General features: G+C 40.8%; 1 protein-coding gene across 4 annotated transcripts in view; it reads right to left on the reverse strand.

Annotated features, from left to right (window-relative positions):
- The window catches only part of efl1 (elongation factor like GTPase 1), a 219356-nt gene that overhangs the window by 36353 nt on the left and 164578 nt on the right, over positions 1-18425 (reverse strand). For 3 of the 4 annotated variants that reach the window (XM_069911660.1, XM_069911662.1, XM_069911663.1), the window contains exons 18-19: positions 14443-15470; positions 10404-10588 (exon numbers count right to left, since the gene is read on the reverse strand). In XM_069911660.1, coding sequence (XP_069767761.1) covers positions 10404-10588; positions 14443-15470 — 1213 coding nt within the window. Of the gene's footprint in view, positions 1-1801; positions 1926-10403; positions 10589-14442; positions 15471-18425 lie in introns of those variants that run through there. The other variant, XM_069911661.1, reaches the window with a different exon arrangement.

Here is an 18425-nt window from a genome sequence, read left to right on the forward strand (position 1 = left end):
ACTATGATCGCTCCCTATTAATTTCCAAAGCCCATTAAGGGTAGAACTATAATTAAAAATAATGATCTCATTGTCACATCCATAACTACAATATAAATATCCTCCAAAATTCTTATTTGCTGCAGCCAAACAGGGACTTTTGTAGAAACTACAGCGCTACATATTAAATTACCCAGTACAAAAAGAGATAAAACATTTAATAATAGATTGAGAATAGATATTCACAGTTGTAAGGAAAATAAAGTTCAGAAAAATAGGTCAGACGAGTATTTTGTGGTCCCAGAGTAGTTTATAGTAAGGCAATAGAGGAAGTTCAAGAGACTGATAATCTATTGAGGAAAAAGAATATTCATGAACTTAGAAGTACTGGATTTCAGTACCTTCTTCCCAAAGATAACAGAGAGAAAAGGTTATGACCAGGGTGATGAGGGTCCTTCATGACGTTGGCTGTCTTCTCAGGGATGAGACCAGGATGGGCTTAGCTACGCTTTCAACTTTCTGCAGCCTTCTCTGAATTTTGGCATTTGAATGACCAAAGCAGACCAAGATCTAACCTGTCAGCATAGTTTCCATAGAACACTTGTAGAATATTAAGAGTAGAGTATTTGACAACGTGCCAGATCTTTTCAGAATGCAGAGGCCTACTTCATGGTTGCTTTCATATGCTGGCTCTAGGAGAGGTCTTTTGAGATGCAGAGTCCCAGGAACTTGCAAGTACTAACCCTCTCCTGTTAATTCAAGCAGGTGTGTGGTCCCTCAGTCTCCTCTTCCTAAAATCTACAATAGGCTCCTTGGTCTTGTTAATACTGAGAGCAACATTGTTGTTCTGGCACCACCGAACCAGATTCTCATCATTTCAAATGAATCGACCAGGCACAGAGGCGTCATCAGCGAATTCACAGATTGCGTGGGGGCCGAACTTGACTTCACAATCACGGGTTTACAAGGAAATGAGCATGAGATAAAGCTCACAGCTTTGAGGTGCCTCTTGGGTTGATGGTCAGCAAGGAGGTGATGATGTTGGTCATCTGCACAGATTAGGGATTCATTATTTTCACCGTTGCCATGACCAGTTTATCTAAAGCCACAGTTACAGTAGCTACTGAGTTACCAGTACTCCAATTTCAGGTGAGACAAAGCCCTTGGGGTGATTTGGCAGCCATCAGTCTAAATTTGAGGAGCATATCCTTAGGGACACCTTCTGTTGCCTAGATTCTACAAGAAAACTGCTGGCTTGCTGAAGTGATTGGAACTGCAAGCACAGATTGATTTCATGGGGTCCTCTTCAGACACTCTAATGGCTTTGGCATCTGTGATTTATTGGTGGTGGCATTGCCCCTGGAGGAGGAACAGGGCGAACACAGCACTCATTAGATGAACTGAGATGCTCTGCACTCAATTAACTGTAGTTCTGGGGAAAAGAACACAGAAAGCTACGCTGACTTGATATCAGCTGAAGACCATTCCTGCAAATTGCTGCAATATCTGCCAAATTTCTAAGGGGGACGATAATCAGAAGTTGTAGTCTTCAAATAATTGGCAAAAGGAGGGAAAGTTAGTATACAGTAACAAACTCATAACCCACGGGAATTTAAGATAGTCAAATGGACACAAATTAAAATTGAATTGTTCTTTCAAAGGGATAAATTGGATTCTATGGTACATCTTTCAATGATCTTTCTGACACTGTAAGGACAAGACTGTATGCACATAAAACCAAATTACAAGATAATTTTAAAGACCAAATACATTTTCAGAGGTTTAACATTATACTCTGTATATACTGTAGATACAAGTCAAATTTTCTAGATAATTTTTAATGTTAAATTGATGGGGTTGTCCATCACATGGATACTACTTTTGAGGGGCTGAAGTTTACATGAGACTCCAAAATACTGTGTCAGTAGCAGAAGTCCAAACGATCTCTACATGAAGAACAACAAAAAACACAATGAATGAAAGTAATAATAGAGACTGTGGATCATAACACATGTCGTACCGGGGCGAGATTGAGACTGTAGTATTTACGTGGGAGGAGGTGTAGGAAACTCTGGCGGACGGGCCAAGGTGAGAGACTAGGGTCGACTTTTACCTGAGATGTATGGAAAAATCCAGATGTTTTTGGCCAAAAATAGGGAGTCAACTTTTACATGAGATTGACTTTTACATGAATATATACAATATACAAAAAAGGAATTTAATAACTGGATTGGTTGTAAGTAGATGAGGAAATAGTCCTGTTAACATATAAAATTGCACAGATTTGTTAAACCAATGCATTGCATGCTGTACATGGGGACAGGACAGTTGTTGCATTATTAGGTATCAGCTGGACATCCCAACCATGTCATAACAAACATAACAGAACAAATGAATGTGAGGACAAATTGAAGAAATGGCAAAGACAAATGAAGTTTCTTTACTTATTGTTTAAAGGATCATTGCGTATTCCTTGGCAAAGATGGGCCGCAATAAACCAATTTCTACCTTGTAAAACTCAAAATGGATTGCATTAATTTGCAGATTTCCAGGAGACCCTAGTACACAGAGTTTTAAATTTAAACAACAGCACGGTAACAGGCCCTTCTGGCTCATGAGCATGTGCCATGCAAATACCCCAATTAGCCTCTGTATGTTTTGAGTAGTGGGAGGCATCCGAGGAAACCCACGCAGACACGGGGAGAACGTACAAACTGCTTACAGACAGCGCTGGATTCGAACACGGGTCGTTAGTGCTGTCACAGTGTTGTGCTAACCGTGCCGCTCAGAGAAGCAGAAAGATCCCTATGATAAAGAGAAACAGGAGTCTGCAGATGCTGTTATCTGAAGCAAAACACAATCTGCTGGAGGAACTCAGCAGGTTGAGCAGCATCAGTGAGAGGAAAAGAATGGTGGATGTTTCGAGGTGAAACCCTTCATGGAGTTTCAATAAAGGGTGATGACCATTTTTTTCCCCTTCCATCGATGCTGCTTCTCTCATTAAGTTCCTCCTGCAACTTATGTTTACACCCCTGTGATAAACCCTGAACTCTAGTTCTCTCTCTTTTTCTTCCCTTTTCCCTGTCTCCTTTCACAACATTTGCAGACTTTTGTGTTTCACTCTAAAGAAAACTTGTTTTATTAAAAACATGTTCAGAGTTCATAGCTTAGTGTCTAATAACCAAATTATGAGGCCTGTCACATCAATATATTTATATATCAATTTCTATTATTCTGCTTCTGTGAAGCACTTTAAGGTATTTTTCTATTCTAAAGGTGTTATAACAAATGAAGGCTATAGCAATTTTATTCCTTGATTAATTCTAACTATTTACCAAATTAGTTAAAATTTAGTTGAATGACTGGAGGAAAGAAAACATTCAAAGCTTGGCAGATTAAACAGTTTTGACTCTGCAGGATGAAATAGACCCGAGGAATTCAATCCTACCGACAATGATGTTGATCGTGGCAAGCCTGCTATTCTTTTTTGTTAGATCCTGCTGCTCTATAATCCCATGACAGCGTATGACAGCCCTTGCGCAGGCCTCGCATCCTAAGCACGTTGCATTCTTAAGAAAGTGGGTAGATCTTCGAGGAGAGGGGATTGAAGGTGAGGGAGAGGTTCAAGACAATCTGCTGGGAGTGACAGTTGATGCTTATTGATTTGGCTGTGCCTTCAAGGATTGAATTTTAATTTAAAAATGACCAACTCTATTGACGTTTGTTGTCCATAGTATTGAGGCTGCCCTCATATATTTTGTGAAGGCCAACTGTGGACTAATGGGTTGTTTCATTCATTAACCATGCATACAGGGTAGAAAATCAGGGAAAGGATTCAAGCCATGCAAAGTAAACACACACAGTGCTTCGAGCATGTGCAGATACTCTCCAACAACTACTTACATACTGAAATGCATTCACTCACTGCACTTAAATGTTGTACTTCATGATCAAAGTTCTCCACTGAAAACTCTTAAGAAAGCAAGAACATTCACCATCAAGTTTGAGGAATGGGGAGGACATTAAATTCTTGGTTTCCACGAAAGGTTATTTCGATTGTCTCATTTAGGTGTTTAAAATCTAAACTGGGATTTATAGGAGGTAAAACACGCAAGTCTGCATACACTGAGGTTGAAGTAAAAACACAATGCTGGAGAAACTCAGCAGGTAAACAGCGTCCTTTATATAGCCAAGATAAAGATAACGTAACCAACATTTTGGGCTTGAGCCAGAAAACAGTGTACTTTATGTAGCAAAGAAAAAGGGTTTAAATGAGTTGGGAAAGGGGAACCATTCAGTTCCAAAGGGAAATCAGGAACACTAGAACATGATCAGGCTGTTAGAAGGAAAATCAGGAAGCAGTAGAAATGATGACCTTTGGAAAATTAGAACCAAAAAGATCAATCAAGTTTTGTTGGGGAAAGGCATTAAGGAGCCAAGGTGGGAAGAAGTTGTTGAGGGGTGCCGATTAGGTGTCATCCAGTTTGGTTTAGGGGCTAAGTCTTGATTTGGTATTGCAATCTCAAGACTTCTCCTTTTCAAATTCATAAAGAGTAGATATTCCTGTCATTGGGCAACACAGTTGGTGTACCAGCTAGCACAATGTCTTCACAGCGCCAGCGATTGGGACCGGGGTTCGAATCCTGCGCTGTCTGCAAGGAGTTTGTGCATTCCCCCCCTTGTCTGTGTGCATTTTCCCTTGGGGCTCCAGTTTCCTTCCCCTGTTCGAAACACACCGGGGGTGTGGCTTAATTGGGTGTAAATTTGGCGGCACAGTCCCGTAGGCCAAAATGGCCTATTACCGTGCTGTATGTCTAAATTAAAAAAAAAAATTAAAATGATAAATTAATCATTTTGTTTCTTGCTTGTGAACATGGAATCGTTTATCAGTAAACAAATAAGCATGGTACTAAGTTAACAGACAATTCTAAACGGAACTTAGCGAGGAGGGAGATAGCTAAGATCCGGGCTTTACTCACCCAAGCATATGAAAAGGCTGTGGAATAAATTGTTTACAGCCAATTGATGTTAATGTTGTCTGTCACTTCTAATTAACAATTTCAAAGGGTTTCCGTATCACTGGCAGGCAGCAATGACTACACCTTGCTATTTAGCTCAAAAGCCTGGATCCTGACAATATCCAGATGTGGAAAGTAAAACCCCATTAGTACAATTCTGGACATTTTTCAACCACAAAGGATCAATCACACTGCTCCCTTATTACAGTCAGCTGAAACATAGGAGGCAATGCTGAGACATGATCTCCTCTATTTGTGCTACTCCTATTCATGATGTAAACCATCCGACACACACATGATGCCTGACCATGCAACCAGTGAAGTGCTAGTAAAGGTGATAAATGAGGTGAGCAAGAGTATGAAAAAGAGATAGATCGAATGAGATAACTAAGTGTTGTGACAGAGTATTTAGAAGTGGTTTGGGAGGAATTGTTAGAGCAGCTTGCACACACACATTTTAAAACACAGAATATTTGCAGGACTTTTGCAGAATGCCTTTTGCAGGAGGCAATAAAGTATGGACAGCAGCTTGCCTGGGAGAGCATGTGATCTTTGCAGGCAGAGAAGAACAGTTTTGCTCTCAGAGAGGGAGGGTGTGAAACAGAGAGGGAGGAGACAGAGTAAGTTCTTGAAGGACAAGCTGGCAAACTTTGGAAGGCTGCCTGGTCAACGGAGGAGATTGGCGGTCTGAAAGGTGACCTGAAAGAGAGAGAATCATCTGGAGAACCCTGAAGGGGGCAAGTTTAGTCAGCAAGACTGATTGAGAAGGAATCAGTTGCGGATGTCCTGGAAAAGGAATCTCTCTCTGAAAACCAGCAAGAACCCTCCCGAGTGGTAACCATTTGTCTGTTAAGCACCAAAGACTGGTGAACTTTGTTAATGCTAACTTCTGTGCACAGTTCAAGAATTGCCTGCAACCAGTGAGATTGGACTGAAAAAAAAACTTTTCTAATCTTAAATATACATTACACACATCCGCGCTTAGTATTAGAGGGGGGGATGAAGTAGTTAGGTAGGTTAAGTAATAAGTAATTAAACTTTCTGCTTCCTTGTTCAAATATAATTAAAAACAACTTTTGTTTAAGTAACCCCGTGTTGTGGTGCCTATCTATTACTGCTGGTTTTTGGGGTCCTCTGGACTCCGTAACAGTGTAATGATGTGCAACCATGTTTAACGTCATCAGTAAAAATTTTTTGTCTTGCTCTCATATCAACAGATAGTGTAAGAGTTATAGAGCACAGAAACACTCCCGCTGACCAAAATGCTCAGCTGAACTAGTCTCATTTGCTTGCATTTGGCCCACATCCTTCCAAACTATTCTCATCCATGTATCTGTCTGAATGTCTTTTAAATGTTCCAACTGTAACCTACTTTTACAGCTTCCTATGCCAGCTTGTTCCATATACCCACCATCCTCTGCATAGAAAAAGTTGCCCCTTAGGTCCCTTTTAAATCTTTTTTCTTGCACCTTAGATTGATGTCCTCTACTAACTTGGTTAAAGACAGTCACTATTCTTCTCACCCATGCCTCTTCCTAATGCTAACAGGACTGGAGGGCTTGAGCGAGAAGAACAGGCTGGGATTTCTTTTTGTTGTAGTGTAGCAGGATTTTATATTCCTCTACAAAATCACCTGATTTGCTCCAGTGGAAAAAAAAAATCCCATCCTATCCAATTTCTCCTGAAAACTAAAGCCCTCCATGCTGATGATATTCTTGGGAATCTTTTCTGTATCTTCCCAATAGCTGGAATGACCTGAACTGCATACAATATGACAAATGTAGTACAATAATGTCTTGTATGATCTCAGATACAGGGATACAGTGCTGTAGGATAAATTGTCTTAATAGCAGTGTTATGATGAATATTTTTCAGCAGTTGATGAGTGCAGATGAACATACCAACTTATTGGACTTAATTCTGAATGACTGGACAAATCTCCAACGAAGATTTCATTAATTCACAAAATAAGGGCATGACAGCTTAGGCATTGTTGTGTCTGAATTTAGATAACAGAGAATAACCTATTCATAATTTTTAACTAAAAACCTGATCTTGGACTGTGATGGAATTGTGTTAATATTAATCTTTAGTTATTATATATACCTCTTAGTAAAGTTAGCTTTAGAGTGAACAGGGTACACTTACAGAGACACAATTACACTCAGAGAGAAACCATTTTGAAAGTCGAAATGTCTGTTAAGCCATTGTTTAGAGGAAGCTGTCATAGAGCTGGAGTGATTGTCCATTCAATTATTGGAACAATGAATGTTTGCTGGAGTAACAGCTTTGTACAGAAGCCATTTGCGGTTGAGCAGCGCAGATAACTTGGAATCACATTAGCTCATAAACTTCAAAGACAGTAATGATATCATTTCACATGATTAAAGACATTTCAGAGAATATATTATTGAAAACAAAAACATTTTGAAATCAGAAGTTATTTGGCCATCCTGTAAGTCACACAGGATTGAAATACCGTAACATTCTGTGAGTAACACAGACCAACAGTGGCTCCAGAAGGGATGACCACTTTGCAGCTTCTCCTGGTTGAGAGAGAGAGAGAGCAGTGCTGCGGAGGCATTTTAATAGCCTTTTGTTTCTGACCCAATTCTGGGCAAAAGAAAGCAAGATTATTCTTGTTCCCAAATCATAACTATTGTAATGGTTACTTCGTCAGACTCGTACCTGAGTTTGGGAAATCATCGCGTAAGAGGGGGAGATCATTTGCATGAAGGAACAAAACCAGTTTTGCAGCGTCCACAGGAAGTGAAGATGTATTACTGACATTGTGAGACTGAGCTCTTCGTCAAGCAATAAGCAAAGAACTGGAAGGTGTAAAAATAAAGAGACTGAAGGCTGGCCGGGGGAGGGGTCCAGACCAACAAAGGTGTTAAATGGATATGATGAGAGGTGAGAATTGATTTTGTCTCTGTGAATCAGAGGGAAAATGGAGACAGAGCAGGGGGAAAGGCAACAGGGGGAAGAAGAAAGGTGTGGGGGGGGGGTGATTTAACAGAAACGTCATGCGATTGGAGGATGCCCAGAGAGAAGATGAGGTGTTGTTCCTCAAATTGGGAGGTGGTCTCAGTCTGGCAATGCATGGATCCATGGACAGACATGTCAGCAAGGGAATGGGACATGGAATTGAAATGGATGGCCACATTTTGAACATAACACATCAGAAACAGGAGTGGACTATTCAGCCATCCAAATAAGATCATGGGTAATCACATTCGGACACTAATTCTGTATCCTTTAATTCCTTTTATATCCAAAAATCAATATAGTTCTGCCTTCATTGAGCAACTAAGTATCCATTACTTTTTTAAATTTTAAATTAAATTTGGACATTCAGCATGGTGACAGCGTTATGCTGACCAATTACACACAATTAACCTACACCCCCCCATAAGATTTTAAACGGTGGGAAAAACTGGAGCCCCTGGAGGAATCCCACGCATTCACCGGAAGAATGTACAAACTTCTTACAGACAGCTCACCACTATACTAACTGTGCCGCAGAACAGAGAATCTGGAAAGGTTCTTAGCTTTTGGAAAGCAATTAAAATGATCAAGACTATCTGAAGGAGACAAAATGATCAATGTCCATTAGGCTCTCAGAGGAACTAAAAAGCACAGACCTAAAAACAATATTCTTTCAAAATAAGCTGCAATGCAATAACTCGGGTGGCTGCAACACTCATAAATCACTGCAGAGAGAGGAGGCATTAGACTTGGAGTCAAAGAAATGAGTTGGGGCAACAAAGGAAAGAGACAACAGATGGCAGTGGTGTTGGTGGTCAGATAAGATTGGCGGGTGGTTGTGGTTCAGCGGCAGTGGAGGAAATTGTTACCCAAAAGACATCAGCAGAGGGATGTGGTGTTGGGCAGAGACGGAGGCCTGTAAAACCATAAATACCAGCAAAACCAAACAGAAAGTACTTATCAAAAGATGGACTGCTTGGAATCTCCAGCTTGAAATCAGATAAAACTGGACCCCTCACACGGGGTGTGGGCATGCAACATCATCTGAAGACCATAAATGTCCAAATAAAGTCTGTGCAAGTAACACCAAGTCAGACAGTTTTGATTTCACATCTGCCACCAATTTCAATGCATACACATGTCCCTCACTCAGAAAGCCTTTAACTGTTAAACATAAAAGGATGTTTCGATGTTTGCCGATTGTGTTTATGTTTAAATTGAACACGCAGAACAGAGGCAACTTGTTTCTGTGGAAGTGATTCAAACCGAATTTTGTCACACTTTAATAGTGAATGGTAGACTAATTTCATCTTACATTAGCACCCTGATAATTCTATTTATATGTAGTAGTTGTAATTAGTGGCACAACTTTTTTTTCTACATTTCTTGGTCAGAATAAAAATAAAAATGAAAAGACGCTAATGTTCACTGTGGTGAAACTGCTGCCTACTAGTTTTTTATATATCAAAATTTACCTGCTATTTTCAAAGTTACAACAGGATATAGATCAACTGGGAGTGGGCCAAAGATGGAATTTAATTCAGATATGCATTTTGGGAAGTTAAACCATGGCAGGATATACACGAAAAAAGGCAGGGCTCTGAAACAGACCAACAAGTACATCGTTCTCTGAGAGCGGTAACAGGTTGGAGAAGAAGTGTGGGTATGCTTGACTTCATCAACCAAGGAACTGAGTACAAGAGCTGGGACATGTTACAGCTTTACAAGATGTTGGTTAAACTGCATTAGGAGTAAGTTCTGGTCACCAATACTGCAGGGATGGTGATGGTACTAGAGGACAGAAAGTGTTCAGAAGGAAATTGCCCTGATCAGAGAGCTTGAGTTATAAGGAAAGATTGTACAGGGTGGATCTGTTTTCCTTGGAGTGAAGACGATTGAGAGATGGCATCGAGATTGTATATAAAAGTTCGGAGGCTTAGAAAAGGAAGATAGCCAGCAAGTGCTTCCTAGGGAAGGGGTGTCTAAAATTTGAGTACTTGGATTAAGGGAGAGGAGGGTTAAATTTTCACACAAAGAATATGTACCACAAGGAATGAACCCCAGAGGAGGTGGTGGAGGCAGGAACAGTTACAAAATCTGGGAAGCATCTATATAGATATTTGAAGGTAAGGATATGGAACTAACGCGGGCAACTGGGATAACTATGGATAGGCACGATGCCCAGCATTGATAAGAATACTAAGAATTCGCTATGCGAAATTAGTCCTGAGTTTTCTATATTTTAATGTGAAACATAATGAGTTTCACTTTCAAGTCCAAGGACTTCAAGGTGAAGATTTTTTTGTTTAAAGTGGTACTGTGATTCATGTCCATTGGATAGATGTTGCCAATAGCCTAGCATTTCTGCAGGACACAAACAAAACCGCACACTGTATGAAACGATTTGGTTTTTTGTACCTCCCAGTGAGTGAAGACTAGTTGTGGGCTGGCTTGGCCACTTGTCCGCTTCCTGATTTCATCAGGAAAACCAAAGCTTTCTGCAACCGGCAAAACAGCCTTGATGATGAACATTTCTGTCCCTTCTTTCATCTCCTCTTGTAACACCCGGCCTGCACGCTTCGAAAGGACTGCATAGACTCGGCCTAACAAAGCACAAGTACATCAAATATTTAGAGACGCAACTCAATACACAAGGTCGCCTCTACAGAAGCATGTTATAAAATTGATGAAATGTTTTCATTTAAAGCAGGGGCAGCCAAACCTTTTTGGGGTGTGGTCCACATACAGAAAAATATAAGAAATCAGTTTTCAACCAGTTACATTGAGAAAGACACCAGAAAACCCCTGTTCCATCAAAAGTTCAATGTGTAAATTTGTAGAGAGGCTATTAAAGTTAACAGATTCCCCCGCAAATCAAACAAACACACTTCCCCTTGATTGATGTGAAAAAGTATTCATTTTCCCACTGTGTCTGACATTTTCGGCACTCCCTATTTTTGGTTCTGCCATGTGGAATCAACTGAGGTCAACTTTTTTTTAAAAACTGAGGTAATTATTTTTTAACTGAGAGAAATGTTTTCAGTGAGTAGTAACATGGCAACGGTTGGTCTTCTTTCTTTGGCTTGGCTTCGCGGACGAAGATTTATGGAGGGGGTAAATGTCCACGTCAGCTGCAGACAAGTCCGATGCGGGACAGGCAGACACGGTTGCAGCGGTTGTTTAAAATGGCGGCGACATCTAGTGTTGAAACTAAGAAGTACAACGTAGATGCAGGCAATTTATTGTTGAAGACTATGTTCCAACACTCACCCTGGGCCATTTAAAAGTGGGCAATGGGCCGCAGTTGGCCTGGGGGCCAGAGTTTGGCTATCCCTAGTTTCATGTATACCACACATTTTTATACGGGAAAAAAAATCAGTTTGAATTCCGGATCAACATTCTACATTGGAACTAGTATGGGCATGCCTATGGACTTGACACAGTTTTGCCAGCTTACTACAAGGCCCAGGGGGAGCAGCAGATTGGTCCAGGGCACCAGAAATGGGCTGAACACCCTCTGCTGAGAAGAAGAAGCATGGGAGGCGATGACATCAGTAGTGGATCAGCGAGGGACTCAATGGCTGAAGGTCCCACTCTGAAAAGACTCTCTTTTGCTTCTTTTTCTCTTAACGTAAGGGGTACTGGGCAATACCAATACTAATAGCAACTCTTTATCTGCCTCACGGCAGACTAAAGGAAATTTTCTGTAATATTACATTTTGTTTTATTACATGACAATAAAAAATAATTATGAATCTTGAATACAATACTTGAATAATTCTATGATTTTATTAATGAGCTTGGAGATGCCCAGTGCCACAAAGAGCACTTCAAGGTCAGGTGTTTGACGTAATAAGTGGATGTTCATTTCTGCAATATCAGCCAATCATCCACACAGCATGTCCTGACATTTTACCACCACACGACTAGTCCTCATCCAACCTGTCCCTGTTGCACCACCATGCCCTCCAAAAAGAGAGTCACAGAGACATCTTGGTAAACATAGACCACACTCCATATTTCATGAGATACTTCTCAGTAAAGGAGGACACTCATGATGAAATTCAGCAGATTCTTTTTTTTGATTGAGATAAAGGATATTTGAAGGTCAGGGGGCAGAACAGTTAGCAAAGTGGTTAGTGTGATGCTATTGGGACCGGGATTCGAATCCTGCGCTATCGATAAGGAGTTTGTATATTCTGCCCATGTCTGTGTGAGTTTCCTCCTGCTGTTCAAGACGTACCCGGGGTTGTAGGCTAATTGGGTATAACTGGGTGGCATGGCTGAAATGGCCTGTTACTGTACTGTATATTTAAATTTTGTAAAAAAGTCAAGATTATTGTCATCTGATTGTACAAGTACAACCTGATGAAACAGCGTTCTCTGGTCGTCAGTGCAAAAAAAAAAGCAGGCATACATCCAGACATAACACATACTGACAAAAAATAGATATTTCATCTATAAATATTGTTGCATGAATATGAGAGTCTCAGATGGTGATTGTGAGCAGTTCCTTTTGTCGTTCAGCATTCTCACTGCCCGTGTTCCCTCTTCGAATCAAAGTCTCCATATCACTGCACTCTGGTAGGGCTACGATTGGACCCAATTTGTCCCTCAAAAAAAGATCTTAATTGAAAGTAGTAAGAGTGTCCTACTTGACAAATCATATTGTTTCTTTATCAATGTTTAGTCAACCTTTGCTCTTCATTTACCAAGAGTCAAAGGGGAGTTGATGTATTTATAAAAAATTAAGTTGCAGAGGGACAGTGTAATAAGGAGAGGAGAATGAAACTAACCAAATTACTTTCCTGTGAACCATCTTGGATTAAATGGCCTCCATCTCTGAAATTTTAAGTATTTGGCCAATGCCTAATCTGTTACAATATTTTGTTAGCATAAAGCCCTGCAAAAGGTAGTGGACAAAGCCCAAGACATCACAAGTAAAACCCTCCCCACCATCAAGAACATCTACAGGGAACACCGCCGTCAGAGAGCAGAAGCAATCATCAAGAACCTTGATTCTCGCTGCTGCCATCAGGAAAGAGGTATCGATGCCACAAGACTCACACCACCAGTTTCAGGCACAGCTGCTACCCCTCCACCATCGGACTCCTCAACAACAAACTCAATCAGGGACTTTTTGAAGGGCTCTTATTTTTTGTCCTCTCTGTATTGCAGTTTGTTTACATTTCTTGAATTTTTTTTTACATGTGTAAGTTGAGTCGTTTTGTTTTGCAGTGCCAACTTATTGGTAATTCTGCCTGGCCCGCAGGAAAAAGAATTGTATGTGATGTTTTGTATGTACTCAGACAATAAATCTGATATCAAATCAAATCAGTCATATTGAGGAATGTCATAAGTTCCTAATATTATGGATGATGCTGCCAATTTCATTATGTTTTGTACTGATTCACTCTTTTCCAGACTGGTTTAGAAGGAGCTCATCCTAACAAGGGTCTTCTTGTGTAGGGGCTTCAGCCTACAATGTTGTGCTAATCCAACATTGATTTTTGGAGCACGCAATTTGCAACAGTAGTTCCCAGGCCAATATAATGGACACTAATATAAAAAAGGAAATTATGCTGAATCAAGATGGCTGTGGCAGTGCTTTGATGGCAATCACTAGGAAACCATCAGTCGCCCCCATGCGTCATCTTCAGACTTGGGCAGACCCACTGCAAGTCTGAGTGACGGAGGCCAGCACATTTATATCCCACTCGCTCATTGGAGCCCCTGAGTCAGATTCTGATCAAGTTGCCACTCAGAGGTATAACACTGGGAAACTGCTTCCCTGATCTGACTGCAGCCGGACTTGAAGAATTTTCAATGATCAAGCATTTTTAACAAAGACAAAAAGATCATCACAGGATCATCATCAGATTAAAAATAAATAGCTGATAGACTTGAACTTAAAAGTGATACCAAGCCAAAGACACACGAGGTATGATCTTTAAAAACCTGGTCGAGAGTGGTAAATTTTAGGCAGTACTTTCTCTCAGGAGATTTGGGAAGTGATTCCCACAATGTACGGCCTTTGCAGTTGATGACAAAGCAGCTAATAGTCGAGTAAAGGAAATAGCGGATGTCCAAGAGCTAAATTCAGGAAAAATATTGAAAAAAAGTATCTGAATTGAAAATAGTACAAAAATATAGGGGCAAGACCAGAGGGGCTTTGAATGTGAGCTTTAGGGTTAGGTGACATGCTTAAAGTAGTGGTTAGTGCCACAGAACTATAAAATTAACAATATCAGCCATGACAAGGCATGGCTGTGATGTGACATTGTAATTTCTGGGATCAGTTCATGAATCTGCACCCATTGGAGGCTGAGATGCCTGCTAGTGTACAGAAACATGAAGCACTAGGCCAAGCAGTCCCAATACAATTTTTAATTAGTTAACAACTTTTCTGGGAATAGGCATCAATGAAACAGAGAAAATTGTTTCTTTCGGGCCTTACCTAACACTTCTCCAGTGGCCATAATCTCACACGTGTACATGGCTGCCATTAATCGCTGAGGCTTTGCCTGAAATGCAAAACGACAAGCTTCCTTCATTGTGGCAATGAGTTGGCCTGAGAAAGGGCCATAGCAATCTGTATGCACAACTTCAGAATTATATGTTCCACCATCTGAACTCAGGGCTGGAGCCTGGCTGCTCTCAATCTGACCATTTTGCGTGTGTGAGCTTTCTAATATGGGCTTCATGCCAGAAAGGCTATTTTCGTTGGAAGTTCTCTCCTGATGCACCTCAGTTGTAAGCGTCTCTTCACCTGTGGAAGATGGACTGTGCTTTTGAAGAACCAGCTGTACTTTATTACTCATGTCCCACTTCTCTAAAATGAAGCAAACACCCATAAGAGGTTCTTCACATATTGGACCTGAAAGAGTCGCCAATTGAAATCCACTGACTATACTATTGTCAAAGTCCCTGTGGACTCCCGAATCTCTGGTGCTTTTGTCGAGGCACTGCCACATTGATGGCCTGTCATAGTTTTTCAACCCATTCAGCAAAATATTGGGGCCAATACGCCGAGGTCCAAAAGATGAAATTTGATTCACCGCATTTCTCCATTTTCGGCCCACAAAATTCGCTTCTAGCTTTTGCTTAAATGTCTTAATAGCCTCAAGAGTTGTCAGGTTTATTTCTTGAGCTTCTCTGCCTTCTTTTACTGATAGGTTGTACTGTTCCACTGTGCGAATCAAATCACTGTTTTCTTCAAGTAACTGTGTCACCGCTTCAGGAAGCGACATGGCTTTCACACTAATCGTGGACAACTTGTTGGGTGTATTCAAAGTCACAAGTCCATCAGAATCCACGCTAACACCCTCGGGATATTTACTCAGGTCTTCCTTCTTTTGATGAATGACTGCAACTTTTTGCTGAGTGCCCATATCTTCATTCACCATGTCCACCTTTGGTCGTCGAATGATGGTCTCCCTGAATGGAACAATCGGTGCTGATGAACTGATTTCAATCTTCGCAAATCTACAGTAAGATAAAGAAATAATGGGATGAGGTAAAATCAACCACAACTTTTGAGAATATACCAGCACAAGAGGATTCACTCTAAATGAGGTATTACTGCTCCAATAAGGAGACGGAATGAAAAGTGGCTGGAAGGATGTTCGTTTGTAAATTGGACACAATTGGTGTCTGCAACATTTTGGTGATAGGGCCCTTACATTTTATTTTTTATTAGTGATACCTAAGTGCAAGGTTTGGGGACGCAAATGATACCAAACTCTGCCAGTATTGCAAACTGTACAGAATGGCAGCAAATATTGTTCAAGGTGCATGATCTATAAATATGTAAATTTAAATTTAGACATACAGAACGGTAACGGGCCATTTCGTGCTGCCCAATTTACACCCAATCAACCTATACCCCCAGTACGTTTTGAACGGTGGGTGGAAACCGAAGTTCTCAGGGAAAACCCACGCAGACATGGGAAGAACGTAGAAACTCCTTAAAGACAGCACCAGATTTGATGCTGTTACACTAACTGCTACACCATCCACGCCGCCCTAGTTGACCACTGTGAATTACTTAGACATCCAGTAATGTTTACGAATCAATCTACATGCAAGACAGCCCAGAAATAAAACTTTAACTAATAACAAGCTGTGATACAAACACAAAACCCTCAACAGAAACTTTTTTTTAGTTAAATCTTGAAAGAAGAAAATCAGCTCGAGAAAAGTCATTGAATCAAATTAATTATGGGTCAAGTTGCTGTAAGTTAACATGTAAGAATATGCAAGCTGATAGACGAACATAAATAGTGGGTGCAATAGAAACATAAATTTGAAATCCTACCAAGTTTGACATTTTAACATACTTTTGAATTTCTTGCGCCGTATGGCCAAAATGTTATCGTTAAGTATATGATAATTGAGCGCTCACACCCCTAACGTCGAGGTACTCGAGATGGCAGAGGTCGACAGCATCGAGTCCACGCTGCTGAAGATCCAGCTGCGCTGGATGGGTCACGTCTCCAGAATGGAGGACCATCGCCTTCCCAAGATCGTATTATATGGCGAGCTCTCCACTGGCCACCGTGACAGAGGTGCACCAAAGAAAAGGTACAAGGACTGCCTAAAGAAATCTCTTGGTGCCTGCCACATTGACCACCGCCAGTGGGCTGATAACGCCTCAAACCGTGCATCTTGGCGCCTCACAGTTTGGCGGGCAGCAGCCTCCTTTGAAGAAGACCGCAGAGCCCACCTCACTGACAAAAGGCAAAGGAGGAAAAACCCAACACCCAACCCCAACCAACCAATTTTCCCTTGCAACCGCTGCAATCGTGTCTGCCTGTCCCGCATCGGACTGGTCAGCCACAAACGAGCCTGCAGCTGACGTGGACTTTTTTACCCCCTCCATAAATCTTCGTCCGCGAAGCCAAGCCAAAGAAAGAATTCTAAATGTCTGAAAATCAACATTCTTTTTTTAGAAAGTAATTTAAAAATAAAACTAGCTATCTTCTGATGCTGCATCAGGTGTCTGGAGCATAATTTACCGAAGCGAGTTTCTAAATAAGATGTGGTTTAATCAATTAAATGTGAATTGACAGAAATGGATTCCTCTAGGGTTAACTGGTGAAATTCATTGTGTGGTCCCTGGAGTGATTAGCAGTGAAATCTCAAACGTCTGTTTTGAGATTTCTTCATGACTGCATTTGAATTAAATCATAACTAGGAATCATTAGGCACAAAAAGGGTTAATTAAGAGGATGCCAAAGCTTAACAAATTAAGCTTTGAATATTTTAAATATACTTGAAAATTGGCAAACAAGGTTTGAGAAAAATTCAATACAGTGAATTTCAATGTATGAACATGATTGCTACTTACGTATCCACCTTAATGGACTCCAAGGAATCAACACTTCCTTCCCAGCTAAGCTAAAGAATTGAATCAAGTGAGTTGTGATGTTATAGACCACATACGAATTAGCAGGGAGAGGGGTGTTCGTGGTTTTGGAGTGCATTCAGGTGGAAAGATTCCCAGGACCAGTTCTAGGGTGTCCTGTTTAGGCATCTGCTAACGTTTTTCCATATCTTGATGAAGGGCTCAAGCTGGTTACCTTTCCTGTTTGTTTCTCCAGCATTGTGCTTTTACTTCAGTCACAGAATCTGCAGACTTTTGTCTTTTACTCTAATGTATCCTTGATGTTTCTGGGAATTGGGGAATAAAATTTGGGGGCTCTTGTAGAGATAGTTGCATTTTCTTTGGTCATATTGAAAGTGTGGCCAATATTGTACTGTTATTTAAGAGGGGCAACAAGGACAAACCAGGAAACTATAAGCCAGTGAGCTTGACATGAGTATTTGGAAAATTGCTGGAGGGATAGGATCTACCAGCATTTGGTTAGGCAGGGATTTATTAGAGATAGTCAGCATATGCAAGATTGTGTCACAAATCTGATAGTTCTTTGAAGAGATGACCAAGAGGATCGATTAAGGCAGAGTGGTTGACGTTGTACATGTGGGCTTTAGAACAAGGTCCAGCGTCGCAGGCTCAAATGGAAAGTTCAAAGAGCATGGGATTCAAGGTAGGCTGGCCATTGTATTAAAAAGGGGCTGGGAGACAAAAGTCAGAGGTAGTGATGGATGGTTGGTTTCGCATTGGAGGTCCGTAATCAGTGGTGGACTGCAGGCAATGCTACTGGATCCACTGTTATTGGTTATTTACATCAACAAGTGGGGTGACAATGTGGATAACATGGTTAGTAAATTTGCAGGTGATATTAAAATTGGTGGAGTAGTGGACAGTGAGGAAGGATATTTAACTGTCCAAAGGATCTAAATCAGTGGCAAAAGTGTTCCAAGGAATGAGATTTCAAGTTTATTGTCAGAGTATATACATGGACATCACATACAACCCTGAGATTCTTTATCCTGCAGACACAGCAGAATTACCACTAATTGGTAGTGCAAAAAAAA

Source organism: Narcine bancroftii, chromosome 14 (genome assembly GCF_036971445.1).
Source record: "Narcine bancroftii isolate sNarBan1 chromosome 14, sNarBan1.hap1, whole genome shotgun sequence".
Taxonomy (NCBI): domain Eukaryota; kingdom Metazoa; phylum Chordata; class Chondrichthyes; order Torpediniformes; family Narcinidae; genus Narcine; species Narcine bancroftii.